Here is a 23,028-nt window from a genome sequence, read left to right as displayed (position 1 = left end):
TGTTAACATTAATGTCAGACCATATCAATGCTAGTGTGATGGAGTGGACACTTGAGTTTGTTTTTACCTTCAATACTTCACTCCTGTTTCAGAAATACATCACTGCACCAGACTAACCAATTAAGCATGTTATCATTTTCATTCAACCTTTATTTATGCAGGTTAATCCCATTGAGCCTCGGGGACTAATTTACAAGAGAGACCTGATTTTACCAAAGAGTGATGACAACAGTGGATAACAAAGACAATAATAGACTAAAGGATGCGTACAAATTGAGAATAAGAAGAGAAAATAAAATAGTATTTAAAAAAGTAACGTAAAAAAACAGCTATGTTATATTGCGGTGTAGAAAACTAAAAACAGGAACATGTCTGCATTGGTTTTTCCCATGAACGTAGCAGATGTTTGAAGCCACTTAGAGAGGTCAAGGTCGAGAGCTTCAGGCCTTTTTGCAAGATATTCCAGGAAACAGGAGCGGAGGAGGAGAAGGTCCTTTTGCCAAGTTCAGTCCTCACTGAGGGAACACTGCAGGTAATAATGTCCTGAGAGCGCACGCTGTAGCTGCACTCACGCAGAGACATGTAGGAGGAGATGTATGAAGGCAGCAGACCAAGAAGTGATTTAAAGATGAAAGTGTACCAGTGAGAGAGTCTGTGTGATGTTAATGGTGACCAATTAACCAGTGAGTACAGGGTGCAGTGATGGTACAATAGTTACAGCCAGTTGTGAATCTTAGTGCACCATGAGAGGCAATAATATTTTAATTGGTTCTGATTGCACACCAACTTCAGAATCACACATGCTAACATGCGTAGCCTCAATATTTACTTCCTTGAATACAGTGAACAGCGTGTGACATCCTGTTTTCTTCTGCTCCTGCGGATCCCCTCAGATCTGTAAACAGTTCACACTAGAGTCTGATGGAAGACACATTTTAATAATGTGATCCATGCAAAAAAAACCAACAAAAAAAAAGGATCTGAGCAAAAAATTGGAATTGAGCATAAAGACATCATCAAACAGATGATGAAGCACACGTGATATATGTGATCACGTGTGCTTCATTACATGTGCACGTGTGTTTGATTTTTAGATCACACAGATCTAAAATCAGACAGATAGAAGAGGTTCCCCTGAAACTCAAATGCTTTAGTTGGGTCTCTTAGGTCATTTTGGCTCAGATGTAGCAAAATAAATGTCTAAGTGCTGCAGCTAATGGAGCTAGATTAAAAGAAACAATGAAGAGGAAAATTTTAAGAGTGCTAGCGTGATTAATGACATGATTTATAATCAAAGGTTAATTTAACCCACTGCTGTTGAGCAACCCTAATTATTATTGTGAGTGCAGCAGCTAAGATTTTTGTCTTGAATAAGATGTGTGTGTAATACATTTTACAAAGAACAACCTTGTCCAGGTTTTACCTGGAAATATATTTTAAAAAGCACCAAGCTTGATATGGGCAGGTTCAGCTGCAGTCCTGTTGCTGTAAAGCATTGCTCATCTGAACAGATTTTCAATGAAATTGTATGAAAGCAATGTATGTCAGGTTTGTGCACTAGTTTATTTTAATAACACATGCTAAATCATGACTGGTTTGAAGCCATTTTTGATGAATTATTTCCCCCATTGTGGTCGACCGGACCAAGTCTCGAAACAATTATTCCTGCCCTGATTAATGGCTTGCTCTAAGAAATGAAACATGCAACCTAGATGAAGGGGCTTCCTGCTGGGGGAATAAGGTGATTATTTGTAGCTAACTGGAGAACAGCGACCTGGGAGATAAAAAGAAAAAAGTGTTCCTGGTGAGACCAGAAAAAAAAAGGGAAACAACATAATAATGTAATCACAATATGTTTCCATGCAATGGCGAAATTAGTCTCTGCATTTAACCCATCCACCACCGGGTGGTGCAGCGGGCAGCTATTGAAGGTGCCCAGGGGGCATTTTGGGGATGAGGTGTGCTGCCCAGAGACACCACGTGGTATGCAGTGACTGGGGATCAAACCTGGGACTTTCGGGTCGCAAGCAGGCTGCCCTGCCTCTACACCATCTCGGCCCCCATAACATTCAAATGGAGTGGACATGATTTAACATCAAACTTTTTGTTTAATGAGGAAAATAAAATTATAAACTGAGGAATATGCGTAATTGAAACTCTGGACTTTGTTATGCAAAAATGATAAAACTGAATTTTAGCTATTGTTTGTGTTAAGGTTGAATAGCTGTTTAGGCCATCTTAAATTGGTTTTAAAGAATGAAGAGTTAAAGGCCTGTTCAGTGGTTCAGGACATATTTTGTTAAGAAACAAGTTAAAAAGATTTCATAACAATGTTTTGAAAAAAGTTTTATGAGATTAATTAACACTCAGATTCTGTGTTGAGGCTGACTCTCAGCTACTTTGGTAAACTTTGAACTCAATTTCTGTAAAAGAGAGATTTCTGTCCCCCATCATGACATGAACAGGGGGAATCGGAAAAACTCTCCATCTGTCCATCTGTCCGTGCATGTAAACTTAAAATAAGTGTGGTACCAACTTTAAATGTGATGTGTGGCTACATCTGAGCATAATAAATGTTTTTTTTTTTTTTAATTAGGTTGCCACATTAAAGTCCAAGATATATGGGGCAGCTGTGGCTGAGTGGTTAGAGCAGTCGTCTTCCAATGCAAGAGTTGGTGGTTTGATTCCACCAGCAGTCACATGCTGAAGTGTCCCTGGGCAAGACACTGAACCCTCATTGCTGCCGATGTGTATCCCATCAGTGTATGAATGTGGTAAAGCTCTGATTAATCTTTGTACAGATCTAGTAGAGTGCTGTATGAATGAGTAAATGATGGCACAGATTGTGTTGTAAAGAGCTTTGAGTATCTGGATAAAATAGAAAAGTGCTATATAAGTACAGTCCATTTATATACATGCGTGTGTATATACAGTGCCTTGCGAAAGTATTCGCCCCCCTTGAACTTTTCAACCTTTTGCCACATTTCAGGCTTCAAACATAAAGATATAAAATTTTAATTGTTTGTGAAGAATCAACAACAAGTGGGACACAATCGTGAAGTGGAATGAAATTTATTGGATGTGTCAAACTTTTTAGACAAATAAAAAACTGAAAAGTGGGGAGTGCAATATTATTCGACCCCCTTGCGTTAATACTTTGTAGCTCTGCTTTTTGCTGCAGTTCCAGCTGCAAGTCTCTTGGGGTTTGTCTCCATCAGTTTTACACATGGAGAGACTGAAGTTCTTGCCCATTCTTTCTTGTAAAACAGCTTGAGCTCAGTGAGGATGGATGGAGAGCGTTTGTGAACAGCAGTCTTCAGCTCTTTCCACAGATTCTCGATTGGATTCAGGTCTGGACTTTGACTTGGCCATTCCAACACCTGGACACGTTTATTTGTGAACCATTCCATTGTAGATTTGTCTATGTTTTGGATCATTGTCTTGTTGGAAGATAAATCTCTCCCAGTCTCAGGTCTCTTGCAGACTCAAACAGGTTTTCTTCCAGAATGGTCCTGTATTTGGCCTCATCCATCTTCCCATCAATTCTGACCATCTTCCCTGTCCCTGCTGACAAAAAGCAGGCCCAAACCATGATGCTGCCCCCACCATGTTTGACAGTGGGGATGGTGTGTTCAGGGTGATGAGCTGTGTTGCTTTTATGCCAAACATATCGTTTTGCATTGTGGCCAAACAGTTTGATTTTGGTTTCATCTGACCAGAGCACCTTCTTCCACATGTTTGGTGTCTCCCAGGTGCTTGTGGCAAACTTTAAACAACACTTTTTATGGATATCTTTGAGAAATGTCTTTCTTCTTGCCACTCTTCCATAAAGGCCAGATTTGTGCAGTGTACGACTGATTGTTGTCCTATGGACAGACTCTACCACCTCAGCTGTAGATCTCTGCAGTTCATCCAGAGTGATCATGGGCCTCTTGGCTGCATCTCTGATCGTCTTCTCCTTGTTCTAGATGAAAGTTTAGAGGGACGGCCGGGTCTTGGTAGATTTGCAGTGGTCTGATACTCCTTCCATTTCAATATGATTGCTTGCACAGTGCTCCTTGGGATGTTTAAAGCTTGGGAATTCTTTTTGTATCCAAATCCGGCTTGAAACTTCTCCACAACAGTATCTCAGACCTGCCTGGTGTGTTCCTTGGTCTTCATGATGCTCTCTGCTCTTTGAACAGAACCCTGAGACAATCACAGAGCAGGTGCATTTATACAGAGACTTGATTACACACAGGTGGATTCTGTTTATCATCATCAGTCATTTGGGACAACATTGGATCATTCATAGATCCTCACTGAACTGGAGTGAGTTTGCTGCACTGAAAGTAAAGGGGCCTAAAAATATTATATTATAATAATAAAAAAGTTTGACACATCCAATAAATTTCATTCCACTTCACGATTGTGTCCCACTTGCTGTTGATTCTTCACACAAAATTAAAGTTTTATATCTTTATGTTTGAAGCCTGAAATGTGGCAAAAGGTCGAAAAGTTCAAGGGGGCCGAATACTTTTGCAAGGCACTGTATACATGTGTGCTTGTTTGTTTCTATTGTACAGCACTTTGGTTGGCCTTGCTGCTGTTTTAAGTGCTCTATAAATAAAATGGTATGGTATGATATATATGGTATGGTAATAAGATTCTTCATCAATTTACAAAGTCATTTTACAAATTTCATCAGATTTCTGTTAATGAATACAACACCACCAGTGATACACAAACATCTGTTTTCAAGAGTAACACGTTACCTTTAAGATCCTCTGTTTGGGTTTCCATGTGTGTTTCTTGTTTAATTGTTTTATTTGAGTGAAAACATTAACAGGTTTGCCAGCGGGGAATGGTTCAGCTGGATTTGTCTGTGTTGAATACTGTTAAAATAGTCAGGGTTTATTCCACAGCCAGACAGAGCTGCAAGTATTTCAATAGATGCTTTGTTCCATTAAGCCTTGTCCTGCGGGATGAAATGTGGACTTTACAGGAAATGCATTTAACCTATTTGGCAGAGAAAATCTGGGGCGAAGAAGGCTATAAAGCAATGACCTCACTTTGATTTGATTTACAGCTTTAGCTTTGCTTCAGTCTAAAAGTTCTCAACTGAGTTTTATTTCCCCATAGAAAATCTCTTCATCTGCCTCTCTATAATTCCTATACCTTTATACCTTAACTTCTCAATGTTTATATGCAAGACAACAAAGACTAAGAACATTTTGACCAGTTTTTTTATCGATTTCTAGAACAAGTTGTTTGGTTCTTTTACAGAAAAGATCCATGTTTTCCTCTTAATGTCACAATGTCTCTTAATGTTCCTCCTAATGCTTTGTTTTGCACAGAAATCTCTTCTGCATGTTCATGCACACAGATGAGCCTCCGTGACACTGCACAGCCAATAAACAGTGCACCAATATCTTCTGTCACTGACGGATTTGAATGGTGAATCTTTGTAGTTTGGGAGATAAGTGTTTTTCAGCACATGAATGGAACAGGGAATGGAAGTAAACCTTAATGTTTTTGGTTCAAAATGTTCAAGTGAGTAGGAGTTCATTCAACATTTATTTATACAGGTTAGTTCCATTGAGCCTCGGGGACTCATTTACAAGAGAGACCTGAAAGTTATACGGTGTAGCAGAATAGAGGTAGAGTTTTTTTGGCCTGTTCGAAGCAGCGCAGACTGACAGATACTGGAGAGTGGAGGAAGTAATTTTATCCACCACAAGGCACAATGGTGGAGATAGGGGGTGGCCAATGGTGGCCTTGGCCAACATAGATTAATGTTCGGCCATTCCAATCATTTGAGGAAATCATACTTTTAAGCAATATAAAATTTAGAATGCCTAGTTTCCTCAAACGATTGGGTTGGTCAGTGTACATATATCAATCAATCAACCTTTATTTATACAGGTAAATCCCATTGAGCCTCGAGGACTCATTTACAAGAGAGACCTGATTTCAACAAAGAAAATGACAACAATGGACAACTGCAACAACAATAAACAGTTATAAAAAGTCATATATGGCTGTGGACATCTTGGATTTTGATGTGGCAACCCAGTTTTTGAATGGAACCATTCTTTTTTTTTTTTTTTTTTTTTTTTTTTATTCCATTCTTACGCTGACTAGGTATAGCCACACACCAACATGGAAGTTGATACCTGACTTATTTTTCAAGTTATGCTCATAACATGCAAGCATATGGACAGATGGACCAGGGGGGTATTTCCAATTCACCTTCTTTGCTCCGTGATGGGGGATTATAAAAGTAAAAAAAAAAGTAAAATAAGGATATGAAGTACAGGTGTGACATTTAAGGTGGTAATTTGTCTATTTTGAAAAAGTATTCTGTGGACATAGCATGAATAATTAGGATTCTACACTTTGTAGATAGTTTTTTGAATGGCTTCAAATTAGCAAATTAACGTTTATCCCAGACAGGCCTGATGAGCAAACAGCTCAGATAGGTCCAAAATAAATCAATGATGTTGTAAAACATCTTAAACCTACATAATTTTACAATGGTTCCTGCAGGCATTGTTCTAAAATTTTACAGTAACTTGACGATATAAAGTTACTGACATGTAATTTAAATATGTTTTAGTTGTGAATAGTGGCAGCAGCAATGATGGAAACACTTCTACCATCTCAGGCTTAGTTGTGGCAGAAATATTTTCCAAAACAATGTTAGAGTAGATCAGTCTGTTAAACTCTGTTTCTTCTGGGGATGTTCAAAGAGCCTTCTAAAACAGGTGCGATATTAACTATAACTTCTCCACAAAATCCTAGTTGAAAATGTTTGAAATATTTCTTTAAAATCCTAGAGAGCAGAACAAAATAACAGCGTTACAAAGAGAAATCAAAAAGCTGTTTGGTTAGGGGTGAGAAATGTCAAAAGAGCAACATTGAGAGAAAGTTTTGGTGACGAGGGTAGATGGTGTAGCAGGTGGGGTGTCTGCTCTGTCAGACCTGGCACTTTGTTCTTCTCATTACACTTTCACTCCCCGGCTCAAGTCTGCTCTTTGGTCCTCCCCCACGGCGATCCCTGGAGCAGGGATCCATCCAGCCAGGCCGCCCTGTCAGCACAAATCCAGCTCAGCAGCTCCTGCCCAGCATCTGTCAGCCCACATAGTCCCCTGTCAGCCATAGCCTAATGACCAGTTCACAGTGGGGCAGGAAACGAGTACAATACAGCGCAAGGCAGCATCTATCAACAAAACTCAGGGTAAAGCAGCACAGAAATTTAGGCATCCATCAATGTTGACCATTAAAAAAAACACTCTGGTGTTCGGGGGGACCGATGAACAATAACTCAAAAATCCACATTGATTTGAACAAAAAAATGTGCATTTATTGAGGCTTTTGGCTATTTTCTAACATTTACTAGCTTTTTTTTTTATGTTAGAGAAGACTGAAATGTCTCCTGCAGGGTCTGGAAAGGACTCTGCTGATAGAGACACACAGAGATCATGTTGTTATTAAAAAGAATGGATTTTTTTGGTCAAATAATCAAATGAATAAAGTCACGCTGGATGTGTAACACTGCCAAGGCGCTGAATCATTCTGGAGCCAGAAGCCCATTATTAGGATGAATTTTTCCTATTAGCTGTTCTACTGTGGCTTGTTATTTCAGTAAAATTGAGTTCTCCGAATGCGACTGGTTGAACATGCCTGCAATCAGAGCAGCTGAAGACAGCTGCACGTTTGTTGTTCATCTGACATAAGCACTGCTCTGGAAACAAAACCCAGTCCTGCAAAGACACACCTTGACAGCTCCTCTGTGAAACAGCAGCAGGCAGACAACGGCTCTGACAAGAGACACGTAGGACGTTCTTCACCTCTCGGGCTGCAGCTCATTAGTGAGAACAGGGAAAATCTCAGAAGGCTCTACAGATGGAGCTGAGGGTGGCTGGGACCCGTTGGCGGTATGAACCGCTCCACGACAGGCAGAAAAAAACGGAAGGCAAGACAAAGCACAGGCGAGTGATCTATAGATCAATGAACAGCACATTTGATTTCAGTGCCTTGCTATCCACCTCTGCTCCTGATGAGTAGGGGGATAGCTGGGAGGAAACCTGCTGAAGGTGGTGACAGAATGAGAGGCAGCCTTAATGAGAGAACAAGCAGAGCAAAGAGAGGCTGGAGCAGTGTCATGAAGAGATGACAGGAAGAGAAAACATGAAGATGAAAGGCTTGCTGTGTCTAATCCAGCTCTTATTGGAGTCCAAGTGTAGTGGTCTGCTATGGGAGTCGTTTTCTGTTTACTTTGACCCATATGGAGTACCATATGGTGACAGGTATGGTAAAAAAAATGTTATATCATTTAGAAACCTTCAGATTATTAATGGTCCTTGATGAATTCTTCATCATTGTTATATGTAGAAACATCTAGTAGTATGTATGATTTTATTTATGTATTAATGAGGGTTTTGTTCAAAGCAAAAAAAAAATCATACTGTATAAATCCACATTCATTCAACCTTTATTTACACAGGTTAGTCTCACATGAACAAAATATACCAATTTAAATAAAATGTGTGAAAAAAATATAACTTTAATTAATTTTTTACTTAAAAACGTTTACCTTTAGTCTATTTGGTTTGACTTTTGAATATTTTTGTCACTAAAATTAAGCACTTTGATAACATGTTCTGTTTTAAATGTGCTCTGTAAATAAAGTTGACTTGACTTGACTAAAGTCACACAGAGCTACATCCTACATGTTTAGTTGATGTTCAGGAGCTGAGATTGATGCCCTCACAGTGGATGCACATGCTTTTATAGTCTATCAACATTTTATCTAAAATCCTGTCGGCGTGCTGTGCTAAACTACTTTTGTTCTAGTTAGTCATACAGCAAATGTAAACTTTTTGAACACAAAATTATTGTAATCAAAGTACTGTCTTAAAAAAATAATTAACCCAACAAACTGAGACATCATCAATTATTATTATTATTTTTTTTATGTGAATAGGTGGGATGGGTATTTGCCAAAAGTTCCACTATGTACCGATACATTCATTGTGTCATCTCCATCCATCCATCCATCCATTATCTCTTACCTGTTTCTTCCTTTTCACATGGGTCACTGGTGCCCATGTTCAGCAGTCACTGTACGAGAGGCAAGGGACACCCTGGACACGTCTCCAGCCCATCACAGAGACACATAGAGACAAATTAGACAAACAACCATTCACTCTCTCACTCACACCTAGAGACAATTTAGAGTTACCAGTCAACCTAACATGCATATTTTTAGTCTGTGGGAGGAAACTAGAGTACCCGGGGAAAAACCCATGCATGCACGGAGAGAACATGTAAACTCCACCCAGAAAGGCTCCCGACCGGAATTCAATTTGGTAACCTTCATGCTGAAAGGTGGCATCTCTACCACTCAGCCACTGTGCCACCTGTGTCATCTACGTATCACAGGCTTTATGTCTTCTAAGAAAAATACAAATTATCTGAAAATAACATCTTAAAACAGCAAACTCCACTTCAGAATGATTGTCAATAGTGTGTTTAAATATTTATACACATTTTTTAAATTAACACATTTGAGTTTCTTTATCATTATTATTTACTATCTTTATAGTGCCCATGCATGGAGCCTTCTGACAACAACATATAACAAAGAAACAAGACACTCACAAAGCATAGGGTTGGGGCATAATGGAAATCACTATTATTGTTTGTTTTTGCCACATTTACAAAAATGTAATTAAAGTGCTAAGTCAACCTGAGACACTGCCTCCCCATCGAGGTGTTAGTTCTGAAAGGACTGAGATAGTGACTTGTACTTTTTATGGTGGCACCACAACCATAGATATTTGAAAAGTGTATAATGGGAAACATCCAACACACTCTTTGATTTCTACAGTTCTATGATGCTTCATCTATTAAAGCTCACAGTCAGCAAACAGGATGACTTGGTGCTTTAATACCAACCTGAGGCAGAGGGGCTTGTATTTGCAACCATATCTCGAACCATATCAATTTATGTGTGTGTGTGGGTGGGTGGGGGGGGGGTCTCATAGAGTCCATCTCTTCAGAGATCATGACTCCTTCCTAACACAGATCATGAAATTAAATTTAGGTGGTTTGCCCAAAGAGTAAGAGTCAAAGGATTTCTCTCAAACATGGCCGTCTAAAGAAAAGCAGAAGGGATCTGTAAAAGAGGGTGTCCCCCTCGTTATTGGGAAAATGACATTGGTACTTGCACAGAACTCCCTTTACATGACCACATTCAGCTTGCTGAGGATTGGCCAAAGTGGAGGTTGCTGGTGGTGAATAACATTTGGCCTGCCCACTTAATAATATGATATGGGACTGATGATGATCACTAATGAAAAACAATGTAAAGGATACTGTTGAACAAATAGTTTACCGGTCTTTTATAAGAAAGTCTATATTATAAAGTATTATAAAGCCTATAGAGCCATATAGAGTATTTAAAGAGCCTACATGCACATGGACAGGGCAGGCAGCAGTGTAAGAGTCATGTTCATTGACTTTTCCAGTGCATTTAACACCATAAGACCTGCTCTACTCTGCAGTAAGCTCCTAGACATGCAGGTGAATGACTCGCTGGTCACCTGGATCAGAGACTACCTCACAGGTTGGCCACAGACACCATACTGAGCAGCACAGGGGCTCCTCAGGGGGCGGTCCTCTCATCCTTTCTGTTCACCTTCTACACCTCGAACTTCAGGTACAATTCACAATCCTGCCATCTGCAGAAGTTCTGGATGACTCTGCCATTGTGGGCTGCAACCCTGGTGACCAGGAAGCTGAATACAGAGGTGTGGTGGACAGAACCACCTGCAACTCAACGGTGGAAAAACTAAAGAGCTGCAGGTGGACTACAGAAAGAAGATCAGCCCCCACCCCCACCCCCACCCCCCACCCTATCAACATCAAGGGTACTAAGGTGGACACTGTGGACTGCTACAAGTACCTGGGGGTCCACCTAGACAATAAAATGGACTGGACAGCTAACACCAACACTCTCTACAAGAAAGGACAGAGTCACCTTTTTCTTCTGAGGAAACTCAGGTCCTTTAACATCTGCAGGACCATGCTGCAGATGTTTTACCACTCGGTGGCCTCCAGCATCATCTTCTACACTGTGGTGTGCTGGAGCAGCAGGCTGAAGAAAGCTGATGCCAACAGACTCGATAAACTCATCAAGAGAGCTGGCTCAGTTCTGGAAGTGGACCTGCAGTCTCTGACAGAGGTGTCTGAGCAGAGGATGCTGAGGAAACTGCTCCAGATCCTGAACATGTCACACCCCCTGCATGACACCCTGGACTCTTACTGCAGCACCTTCAGTCGTAGACTGAGACCACGAGGTGCTCCACAGAACAACACAGGAAGTCCTTCCTCACTGTGGCTATCAACTTATAAACTCCTCCCCCTTTCTACACAGAGGACAATAAAATTAATCCTGCACCACAATAAACACTTTAATGTTTCTGTCTGCACCTGTTTCGAACATAATTGTTGGTATTTTATATTCTCTGTTATTTTTTATATCTTTTGTGATTCGTTGTGTATGTTCCTTTGTACTGAAACTCTGGCACAACAATTTCCTGCAGGATCAATAAAGTTTTATCTTATCTTATCTTATCTTATAAGTACATAGTCTGTAAAGGTTGCCTTAACTACTAAAATTGATCAACAAAGTGCCAACAGAGTGCTGTTCATGAAATAGTTTTGTTTTTGTTAGCTTAAATTATTACGTTTTTTCCCACTGAAGCATTCAAAGGAATGTAAAATCCTGATCATGTATGAATCATGCATCACAAGGTTGCACAATTCATAAAAGATTAAAAGATGCTACAGCTCTGAGCTAAAAAAAAAAACAAAACAACAACAAACTAGTGAGTCATGAAATGATTCATGAGATGTGGATTTAAATTTGTGACTCAGGCTCCATTTTATGCTCTAGACATTTCTTCTGCATTATTGATACTTTTCAGGAAACAGATCTTCAAATTGCTCTGTGATTGTAGGAAACTGTCTGAATCAAATTAGCATGCTGCTGATTTGTCTCATTTAATTAGACCTCTGAAAATGTTGCAGACAAATGTGGTCAAAGGCTTTAGAATAAAAAAAGTGGAGGCTGGATGTCAAAGGGAGTCAATAACTATGGCACAGTCGGTTAGCACAAAGAGAAGAAATGTAAGCGGGAAATCAAGCTGCAAGTAAAATTCCTCAATTGTCTGACATCCACCTCCCACTGGGTCACACTCTGGGATGTATGCACTGTCACTCGAGAACAACTGCCAAACACAACTCAACACTGCCATACCACACCACAGCAATAATCTGCTCCCCCCTAACCCAAACCAAAGCAAAGTGCACCATCAAAGCTTAGGCTGTTGCACCAATTAGCATTTAAAGGTCCATTTATGGTCAGTTTGCATTACATCCTACATCTATTCCCAATGGATTTGATGTCCCTGTACATTTACATTCCTTTATTAGGAAGACACTTAACTCCTATACATCTTGTGACTTAAGCTCACCTGACATATTGCCCTGACAGCGCTTCAGAAGAAATAAACTAGAAAGTACCAGTGTCTTGTCATCACAGACAGGCTTGGTGTTAAACAAGATGTACTGTATTAATCAGAAAGAAGAGGAGTGAAAGAACCAAGAAGAAATGACAAGTTCAGGACTATGAGGGAAAACAATGTGAACAAATAATGTGAAGGAATGGGAGTGAGAATAAGAGGGTTTGGGTCTTGGTACGAGTTGAGGTGTCTGACCAGGTAAACGACCTTTGTTAATTAGTTCTATGAAACAGCCATGTTGATTTATTTTCCAAACCATTAAGTGCAGCTGTACACTGCAAGACACAATCATCGCTTTCTTGGATTCCATCACATTGCTGTTGTTTGTATTCAAAACTTCTAGAGGTCATGTTTCTAATAAGAAACACATTCCACCATTCCTGCTTGAATGATTTAATGAAAAGCCAAGCTGTTCTGTTTCGTTCACTTCATCTCACAGTTTGTTTCTGTGCCTGCAGGTGCTACGTTGATGACAAAATTTCCAAGGTGGCCTGGCTCAATCGATCAAACATCATCTTTGCAGGCCAGGAAAAGTGGTCCCTGGACCCCAGAGTAGACCTGATTACAAAAGGGCAGCTGGAGTACAGCTTACGCATACAAAAGGTACATATTACCATCATGGTCATAACTCAAAATGAACAGTTGCCCTTTTGGTTGTGATCCATCTGTTGAGATAAAGAGGTGGCTTTACTTAAAAAGATGACAAAACAACATTTGTGTATGCCTAAAGATTGGGCTTTTTTAGAAACCATAAAACTAATTTGTGTGTATGTGCTCAGTTGTTTGTATCATTAGTAAAATATCTCAGGAATCACTGGACAGATAATTGGAATCAAACAATTTGTCAACTTTTGGAGTTAACCCAATGGTCACTTTCTAAAGTTTCATATAAATCTGTTTTGTGATTCATGTGATATTTTGCCAACATTTACACACACACAAAATATTGGGTTGAGATATACAACTCATTTTAAGATGGCCACCACAGCAAAACATTATAAGCAAACCCAAAAAAGGTTATACCTCAGGAAATGTGTAGTAATTGAGCTCAAATTTGGGGTGGTAGTAGCAGAACATCATTCACAACACATACTCCAAGTGCAAATAGTCCATTAATGTTGGGCTTTTAATTGTTTGGTTTTGCAGCAGTTCAAGCACAACTATTATTTTGTGTGTATCACTTTGTGTTAGCATTGCCAGTAGTAAGTCAGACCCCTTCAGGGTGGGAGTTGGACTCCACCAGGACTGCACTTTGTCAACAATTCTGTTCATAACGTTTATGGACATAATTTCTTGGTGCAGCCATGGGGCGGAGGGAGTTCGGTTTGGTGGCCTCAGGATTCCTTCTCTTTTATTTGCGGATGATGTGGTTCTGTTGGCATCATTGTGTTGTGATCTCCAGCTCTCACTGGAGCGGTTCACAGCCGAGTGTGAATTGTCTGGCTCCAGCTCCAAATCTGAGGCCATGGTCCTCAGTCGGACAAAGGTGGTTTGTTCTCTTTGGGTTGAGGGTGAGGTTCTGCCTCAAGTGGAGGAGTTCAAGTATCTCGAGGTTTCGTTCACAAGTGAGGGAAGAGTGGAGCGTGAGATTGACAGACGGATTGGTGCAGCATCTGCAATATTGTGGACTCTGTATCTGTCCATTGTGGTGAAGAGGGAACTGAGCTGTAAGGCAAAGCTCTCTGTTTACATGACGGTCTATGTTCCTACCCTCACCTATAGTCATGAGCTCTGGGTAGTGACCGAAAGAATGAGATCACAGATACACATGGTTGAAATGAGTTTTCTGCATAGGGTAGCTGGACTCTCCCTTAGTGATAGGGTGAGAAGTTCAGTTATCCGGAAGAGACTTGGAGTAGAACCGCTGCTCCTCCACATCGAAAGGAGCCAGTTGAGGTTGTTCGAGCATCTGGTAAGGATGCTTCCTGGGTGTCTCCCTAGAGAAGTGCTTCAAGCATGTTCAACAGGGAGGAGACCCCGGGGAAGACCCAGGGCACACTGGAAAGACTTCTTGGTTGGCGTTAGAATGTCTTGGAATCTTCCCACAAGAGCTGGAAGAGGTGGCTGTGGAAAGAGATGTCTGGACCTCCCTGCTCAAGCTGCTGCCCTTGGGACCTGACTTTGGAATAAGCGGGAGATAATGGCTGGCTGGCTGGCTGGCTGGATGGATGGACGGACGGACGGATGGATGGATGGACGGATGGATGGATGGATGGATGGATGGATGGATGGATGGATGGATGGATGGATGGATGGATGGATGGATGGATGGATGGATGGATTTTGTGCAATCTCCCCAAATATTATAAATTTGTTATTCCAGATAAAAAAAAATACAATTTACATTTAATTAGTTTAAAATTAATTTAAAGTGTTCCTTGTTTAATTTATAAAAAAATAATAATAAAATTGAAAATGTTTCCGAGGAGTTCTGAAAAAAGTAGATTTACTTATTGGTAAATATGTGGGAAAGAGCCAGTTAAGATATCCTGGTGAATAAAGTCTAAAAACTGAGCAAGAGTTGGACAAATGTGGGTCTCCTTATACTGTATGGAACTTAGAACAGGGTAACTCAATACACAGAGTAAGGAGGTTAAAAAAAACAAATGGCAGTGGTCAATCAAAATGAAGAAAATCTCTGGGTTTTGTACCCTGGGACTCATTTGTATATAGACAAAAGAACAAAAAGCTTCTGCAAATGTCTGTAAAGTAAACTGGAGGGTGGTGTGAAAACAGTTCAACACACCATGGGTTTCTTTAAGTTTTCTGCCTTGAAAAAAACTGGGAATTCTCTCAAACAGAACCAAAACCACAAAAGTGATCAATTTAGTTTTCTATCCAGGTTATTTCTTTACATTCTCTGGGTACTTTAGTAAATGCAGGAGATATTTCATTACTGGACTGGATTACTTCAACATAAAATGAACAAACTATAATTATATGGCAAATTTATATATTTGGACAAAACCAAACTGGATATCATCACGGTCGAAGCTGTATGCAGGCAAACATGGCGAGGCCGGGTAAAATAAGAATTGTTTTATTTAATAAATGGCAGCAGCTACTTTAAATACACTTGTAAAAAAAATGGAGGGCCAAGCCATCTGGCTGAGAGCCAAGATAATGAATGAATGTAGGAGTGGTGAGCAAGGATGGTTTAAACAGGACGGGGTGAGTGCAACGTGGCAGCACCTGGGTGATTATTAATTAGAAATGAATGGTAAGGAAACACAGGGAACTGAAACAAAACACAAGGGAAATAAAAGTAAGAAACTGACAGACTATGACAGAAATCACAGAGGTTAGAGGAGGTGGGCCTGTGATCAGAAATCGCCGGTTCACTCCCCGGTACCAACAACATCAAAAATGTGGGTGGGGTAGGTGAAGTACCCACACTTGCCCCCACCCTCATTCATCCCACTCTGGACCCATGAGCAAGGCCCTTAACCCCACCATCTGCTCCCTAAACAGGTCTCTCTTGGAAATGAGTCCTCGTGGCTCAATGAGACTACCTGGATAAATAAAGGGTAAATGGAAGAAAAAAAAGTGTATAGCTTTGGCTTGACCTTAACAGACCTAGCGCCACCCAGTGGTTAAAGCAGATCTTGTCTAATTTGCCACCGGAAAGAATACTGTATATTAGGAAATCCAAATAACATATTTTTTAGATAATTTGGAGTCCTTTTATTAACTTTATGAAGGACTCAGACTTATCAGAGGGCTTATTGGACTCCTGATTAGCTGGAACCTGTGGTGTAACATGCTGAGTAGACATGTATAGTTGTATTAAGTCAGTTTGTAATGCTCAATTACCCCTGTTGTTTTTGAAAAGCTTTTTTGGGGGGTGGGGGTGGGGGTGGGGGTGGGGGGTGGTTATTAAACTTTTTATTTTGTTTTTAGTTTCTTCAATTTGGATTAGTTGAAGCCCTAAAATAGGGCTTACAGTTTTATGTTACTGTCCTGAAGAAATAAAAAAAGAAGCTTATTCAGATTGGTACATAATTGTATTTTCAAAGTGAAAAATCTCAAAAACTATATATTTTGTTAAAAAAAAAAAATATATATATATATATAAAAGTAGTGTTATAAAACAAAATCAAGTCAAGGTGTCTTATAAAACAAGGTAAAATATAAAAAAAAAACTAAAACCAAGAACATTTGCTTTGATTTTTCTATTGAACGTGACACTTGTTTAAAATCCCATAAAGAAACCAAAGTGGACAGCTTCAGTTCTTGTTGCAAGGTATTCACCCAGGGCATCAAACAGAGACCACCCTGATTAAATCTCATTCCACAAGTTCGGGTTCAAGTATATGTGGATTGTATATACAGTAGTCGTTGAGTTTATAGAACAAAATGAAAAAGGTCAAAATACCTTTTGTTAAACTGATAAGGAAAAATGTTAACCTTTGTGTATTTGTTGAACATAATCAAGTGTTTATATTCTAATGCAAATGCAATATAAATTGATCAATATTAAACTATTTTTTTTTTCTGCTCAGGTGGATGTGTTCGATGAAGGCTCTTACACCTGCTCCATACAAACTAAGCAGCAGCCCAAGACCTCTCAGGTTTATCTCATTGTGCAAGGTAAGCTAAAATCAGCTGTTTAAAACAGTGTTTACCAACATGTGGGGGTGGGGGGGTGGGGGGGATGCTGTTGATGTCAAGGGTGGGGTGCCAGACGTTAGCAAATCAGGGGTTATTAAAAAGTTATGCTGGTATACTAATATGATCATTCTGCCCTTTTTGAGCAAGTTATTTATTTATTTTTTACAATGGATGCAGGCCAGTAAAATCTGCATGTGGTCGGCATTAACTGCTAATTTCATAACCCTCCTACAAATGTTTACATTTATTTTAAATACATTTATTATACTTTGTGCAAAAATCTCATTAAACCATTTTTAACAGCAGCATAAAAACTATGCAGCTTAAAACATGTCCATTATGGAATTTGCCACACTATATAATTATGCAAAAACAAAATTACATCATCATTTTAGAAAAAAGAAATAAATGAAAAGTTGTGTTATTTTATATAAACACCTAAACTACTGACTAAAACAAAATTGTAGTTTTGCAATTGTTTACAACAAATTATCTGTTGCTAATGAAATATTTATGAGTAATGCAGTTAATATGGAATAAATATTAATGTGTTAAGGTGCATGTTTATTATATCAGTGATGCTTCCAAGAAGCAGAACAGCTTCTATCTTGTCTGAAAGTCACATATTGATTTGGAATCCATTTCATCAAACAAACAAATCCATCCATCCATTTTCTTCTGCTTATCCGGGGTTGGGTCGCGGGGGTGGCAGCTTAAGTAGGGAGGCCCAGACTTCCCTCTCCCCAGCCACTTGGGCCAGCTCCTCTGAGGGAATTTCAAGGCGTTCCCAGGCCAGCCGCGAAGCATAGTCCCTCCAGCGTGTCCTGGGTCTTCCTCTGGGTCTCCTCCCAGTGGGATGTGTCTGGAACACCTCACCAGGAATCGCCCAGGAGGCATCCTAACCAGATGCCCGAGCCATCTCAACTGGCTCTTCTGGACATGGAAAAGCAGCGGCTCTACTCTGAGTCCCTCCCGGATGACCGAGCTTCTCGCCCCATCTCTAAGGGAGAGTCCAGACTCTGTGGAGAAAACTCATTTCGGCCGCTTGTATTCGTGATCTCATTCTTTCGGTCACAACCCAAACCTCATGACCATAGATGAGGGTAGGAACATAGATTGACTGGTAAATTGAGAGCTTCGCCTTTTGACTCAGCTCTCTCTCTTCACCTCGACAGACCGGTACAGTGCCCGCTTCACTGCAGATGTCATGCCTATCGATTTCTTGCTCCATTTTCCCCTCATTTGTGAACAAGACCCCAAGATACTTGAACTTCTCCACTTGAAACAGGACCTCCGACCCAGAGAGGGCACTCTACCCTTTTCCGGCTCAAGACCATGGCCTCGGATTTGGAGGAACTGATCCTCATCCCAGCTGCGTTACACTCGGCTGTGAACTGCCCCAGTGAAAGTTGTAGATCGCGACCTGATGAAGCCAATAGGACCACATCATCTGTAAAAAACAGAGAAGTGATCCTAAGGCCACCAAAACGGATCCCCTCAACACCTAGAACAACTAGAAGTTCTGTCCATAAAAGTTATGAACAGAATTGGTGACAAAGGGCAACCTTGGCGGAGTCCAACTCTTACCGGGAATGAGTTCAACTTACTGCCGGCAATGCGGACCAGGCTCTGACACCAGTCGTACAGGGACCTAACAGTCCGTATCAAAGGGCCTGGTACCCCATACTCCCAGAGTACCCCCCACAGGGTTCCCCAAGGAAAGTGGTTGAAGGCCTTCTCCAAGTCCACAAAGCACATGTAGACTGGTTGGGCAACCTCCCATGTACCCTCCAGGACCCTACTGAGGGTGTAGATCTGGTCCAGTGTTCCACAACTAGGACGAAAACTGCACTGCTCCTCCTGAATCCAAGGTTCAACTATCCGATGGGCCCTCTTTTCTAGAACCCCTGAATAGACCTTTTCAAGGAGGCTTAAGAGTGTGATCCCCTGTAGTTGGAACACACTCTACTCTATGGTCCTCCTTTTTGAATAAGGGGACCACCACCCCGGTCTGCCAATCCAGGGGAACTTCCCCCGATGTCCACGCAATATTGCAGATTTGTGTAAGCCAACATAACCCCACAACATCCAGAGCCTTAAGGAACTCCAGGCGAATCTCATGCACCCCTGGGGCCCTGCCACCTAGGAGCTTTTCAACCACCTTAACGATCTCAGCACCAGAGACTGGAGAGCCTGACCCAAAGTCCTCAGGCTCCGCTTCCTCAATGGAAGACGTGCTCGTGGGATTGAGGAGGTCTTTGAAGTAGTCTGCCCACTGACTAAACACTGTTGGTGGTGTACCGCTCTTACCCCACCCCACCCCCCGAGATGCCAGATGGTGGACCAGAATTGCCTCAAAGCCGTACAGAAGTAATTCGCCATGATATCTCCAAACTCCTCCCATGCCCGAGTTTTTGCATCAGTGACCACCCAAGCCGCATGCCACTTGGACTGCTGGTACCCATCAGCTGCTGGGGTCCCACTAGCCAAAAAGGCCCAATAGAACTCCTTCTTTAGCCTGACAGCATCCCTCAATGCCGGTGTCCACCACCGAGGTCGAGGGTTGCCGCATCCAAAATCAATACTAAAATGTAAATGTAAATCTGTTGTTATTTCTATAGCTAAGTTATGTTGGTTTACCATTGTGGAGTGTAGTGGCCGCAGTGGCAACCCATTGTTTGCAATGACTTGACCTGGGCATCAACAACTCAAAGTCTGACTGACTTTATGCTTTGGCTACCATCCATCACAACCCCAAGAATAAATCATGCAACATTTTAACCATTTATATTGTTTATTCTGGGCTCTTCATGCACTGGTAAATATCCCGCTCCGCTCACCCTCTTTTATTTGCCTTTTGGTTGCAACACAAGAAACACAACTCAGGAGCTGGATGACTGAGAATCTAAGCCACTATGCTGTTATCAATATTATTGCAAACTAGTGAATATTCAGATATGTATTTTTACTACCAGTTAATGTATGAAAGTTACATTTTGGGCAACCACAATATGAAATTAGGACTTAAAAATCTGCTGAATTTTCATGGTGTTTTTTCCTTCTTACAAATCAGACAGCCTATTCAAAACACATTTTGCTTAAAAAAAAAAAAAAATTGTACATCTATGGAAAATTGCCAAGTAAGTTTGAATTGTTGCATTATGTAAAAAACACTTTCTTTTTTATTTATTTTTTTATTTAGTATCAGCCTTTTATTTATTCTTTATACCTAAAAATTGTGTCTGAATTGCCAGCAGCCTCCTGGGAACATAAATAGCAATAAAACTATTTTGCTGTGAATCATGGCCAAATAAAAAACATTTTAATATCCATTATAAGCCAGACCCATTTTTCTTTAGTCTTGTTTTGCAAAACAGCAGTTTGTTTGCAGAAATTGCTGTCTGTAACTGAGGAAAAACTTTTGAACCAAAAAAGTAAATATGTGTTAAATAGAAGCTGCTTTCTATTGGGAGGAATTATGTGAAAGGTTTTCTGTGAAAGGCCAATTATCTGCTACGGTCCAGTAAAGTATGATTAGTAGAGAAATCTACAAGTGTAGTGCAACAATGTCTTGTTAATTTTCCAGGAAAGTGTGGGTGTGATTTAAATCAGATGTCCTAACAGGAGTTGTGTTCAAACACCTGTCTGTATTTGTTATTCTGTTAGAGTCAACTTTAGCTGAAAAACAGTCTTCATGAGGGTGTACATGTGAAAAAAATGAGGTTTGTAACAAACGCTTTGAATTTAATTATGCTCCGACTTTAACGTCGGTTCAAAATTAGTGACTGAAAATCCAAGATGACTTAATGATAATAGCAGTGGCAGCTGGTGGAATTTTCTCTGGGCGGGGGGCTAAACCTCCTAAACGGATATATATACCAAAACATATAAGCAAGTTCAAGTTGTGTTTATTTGTCAAGGTTAACATAAGGTCAACAGTAGAATAAATGCTCAGGATGAGAAGAAATGATTTGACTCGCTCAAACAACAAAGGACAAACAAACAAGAAATACTAAAGTATGCAATAAGGGTATAAAAATCAATAATAAAATAAAGTACCAAAAAGTGAAAAAGTAATTATAATATTTACAAGGTCATAAAGAGAGATAGTAAACAAGAACATAGTAGAATATAACAGTGCAGCAGGATGAATTTGAATGAATAAATATTTCAAGGTATAATGTAAGCAAAAAAGCACATTATACATACATCCATACATCCATACGTCCATACATCCATACATCCATATATATATATATATATATATATATATATATATATATATATATATACACACATACAGTATATAAATTTTCATTCATTAAACCTTCATTTATACAGGTTAATCCCACTGCACCGCAGGGATTCATTTACAAGAGAGACCTGATTTTAACAAAGAGTGATGACAACAATGGACAATCATAAAAGAAAGCATACAAATTGAGAAGACCAAATGAAAGAAAATGGTATTAAAAGTTGTAAAAAAAAAAACATATAGGTTGTAAGGCGGTGTAGAAAACTAAAACCAGGAACATGTCTGCATTGGTTTTTCCCAGGAACTTAGCAGATGTTTGAAGCCACTTAGAGAGGTCAAAATCGAGAGTTTCATATATTTTTGCAAGATATTCCAGGAAACAGGAGCAGAGTAGGAGAAGGCCCTTTTGCCAAGTTCAGCCCGCACTGAGGGAACACTGCATGTAATAATGTCCCGAGACCGCACGCTGTAGCTGCACTCATGCAGTGACATGTAAGAGATGTATGAAGGCAACAGACCAAGAAGTGCTTTAAAGATGAAAATGTACCAGTGAGAGAGTCTTTATGAAGTTAATGATGTCCAGTTAACCAGTGAATGCAGTGCAGTGGTGGGTACGATAATCACAGCCAGTTATGAATCTTAGTGCACCATGATAAACAGCATCCAACATCTGCAGGGTGCTTGTAGGGGTGTTCATGTAAATAATGTCACCGTAATCAATGGAGGGAAGGAAAGTCATAGATACAAGGCGTTTCCTAGCATTCAGAGTTAGACAGGATCTATTTCTGAAAAAGAAACCCAATTTAACTTTCAGTTTCCTTTCCAAGTTTTCCACATGGAGCTTAAAAGAGAGACGCGGATCGACCAAGATGCCCAAATATTTGTAGGAATCGACACACTCAATAAGAACACCATTTGTGGATAAAATCGAAGGAAGAACTGCTAGGACTGAGTTCCTGTTTGAAAGCAGCATCCTTTGGATTTTTTTGGCGTTTAGGACAAATTTGAGATAGAACAAATCTGACTAGATGATGTCAAAAACGGATTGCAAAAGCTGGAAAACCTTAGCAACTGTTTTAGCTCGACAATAAACAACTGTATCATCAGCATAGAAATGTAGGGATGCATCAGGTATGCTCTGACATACTGTACATTACCTATGTAGATCGTAAAGATGGTGGGTCCTAAGACTGAGCCTTGTGGTACATCATTGTTGACCGTTAAACAGCTGGAGGAAGTTCCATTATGTTGAACACATTGCCTCCGGTCTGAGAGATAATTAGTGAACCAACCAATGGAGTGATCTGAAAAAACAATTTCTGAGAGCTTATGACATACGATGTCATGATCCACAGTGTCAAAAGCTTTAGACAGGTCTTATTAAAGTGCAGCACAATAATCCTTAGCATCCAGTGCTACAACAATGTCATTAAAAACCTTTAGTGAAGCAGTCAGTAGTGGTGGCCATCTTGTATTTTGACATAGCAACCCAATTTTTGAAAGTGATTTTTCTTACCCCTACAGTCACACACCAAAATGGAAGTTGGTACTTCACCTATTTTTCAAGATATCAAGCTCTCAATATACATC

General features: G+C 40.1%; 1 protein-coding gene across 1 annotated transcript in view; it reads left to right on the top strand.

The window, feature by feature from the left end:
- The window catches only part of LOC119411566 (limbic system associated membrane protein), a 375,247-nt gene that overhangs the window by 251,051 nt on the left and 101,168 nt on the right, over positions 1-23,028 (top strand). Inside the window, exons 2-3 of the mRNA XM_037678520.1 lie at positions 13,031-13,175; positions 17,075-17,162. Coding sequence (XP_037534448.1) covers positions 13,031-13,175; positions 17,075-17,162 — 233 coding nt within the window. The remainder of the gene's footprint in view (positions 1-13,030; positions 13,176-17,074; positions 17,163-23,028) is intronic.

The sequence above is a fragment of the Nematolebias whitei genome, chromosome 6, assembly GCF_014905685.2.
Source record: "Nematolebias whitei isolate Nwh7 chromosome 6, NemWhi1, whole genome shotgun sequence".
NCBI lineage: Eukaryota > Metazoa > Chordata > Actinopteri > Cyprinodontiformes > Rivulidae > Nematolebias > Nematolebias whitei.
Note: the sequence above shows the minus strand (reverse complement) of the source record. Positions and strands in the feature narration are given on the sequence as shown.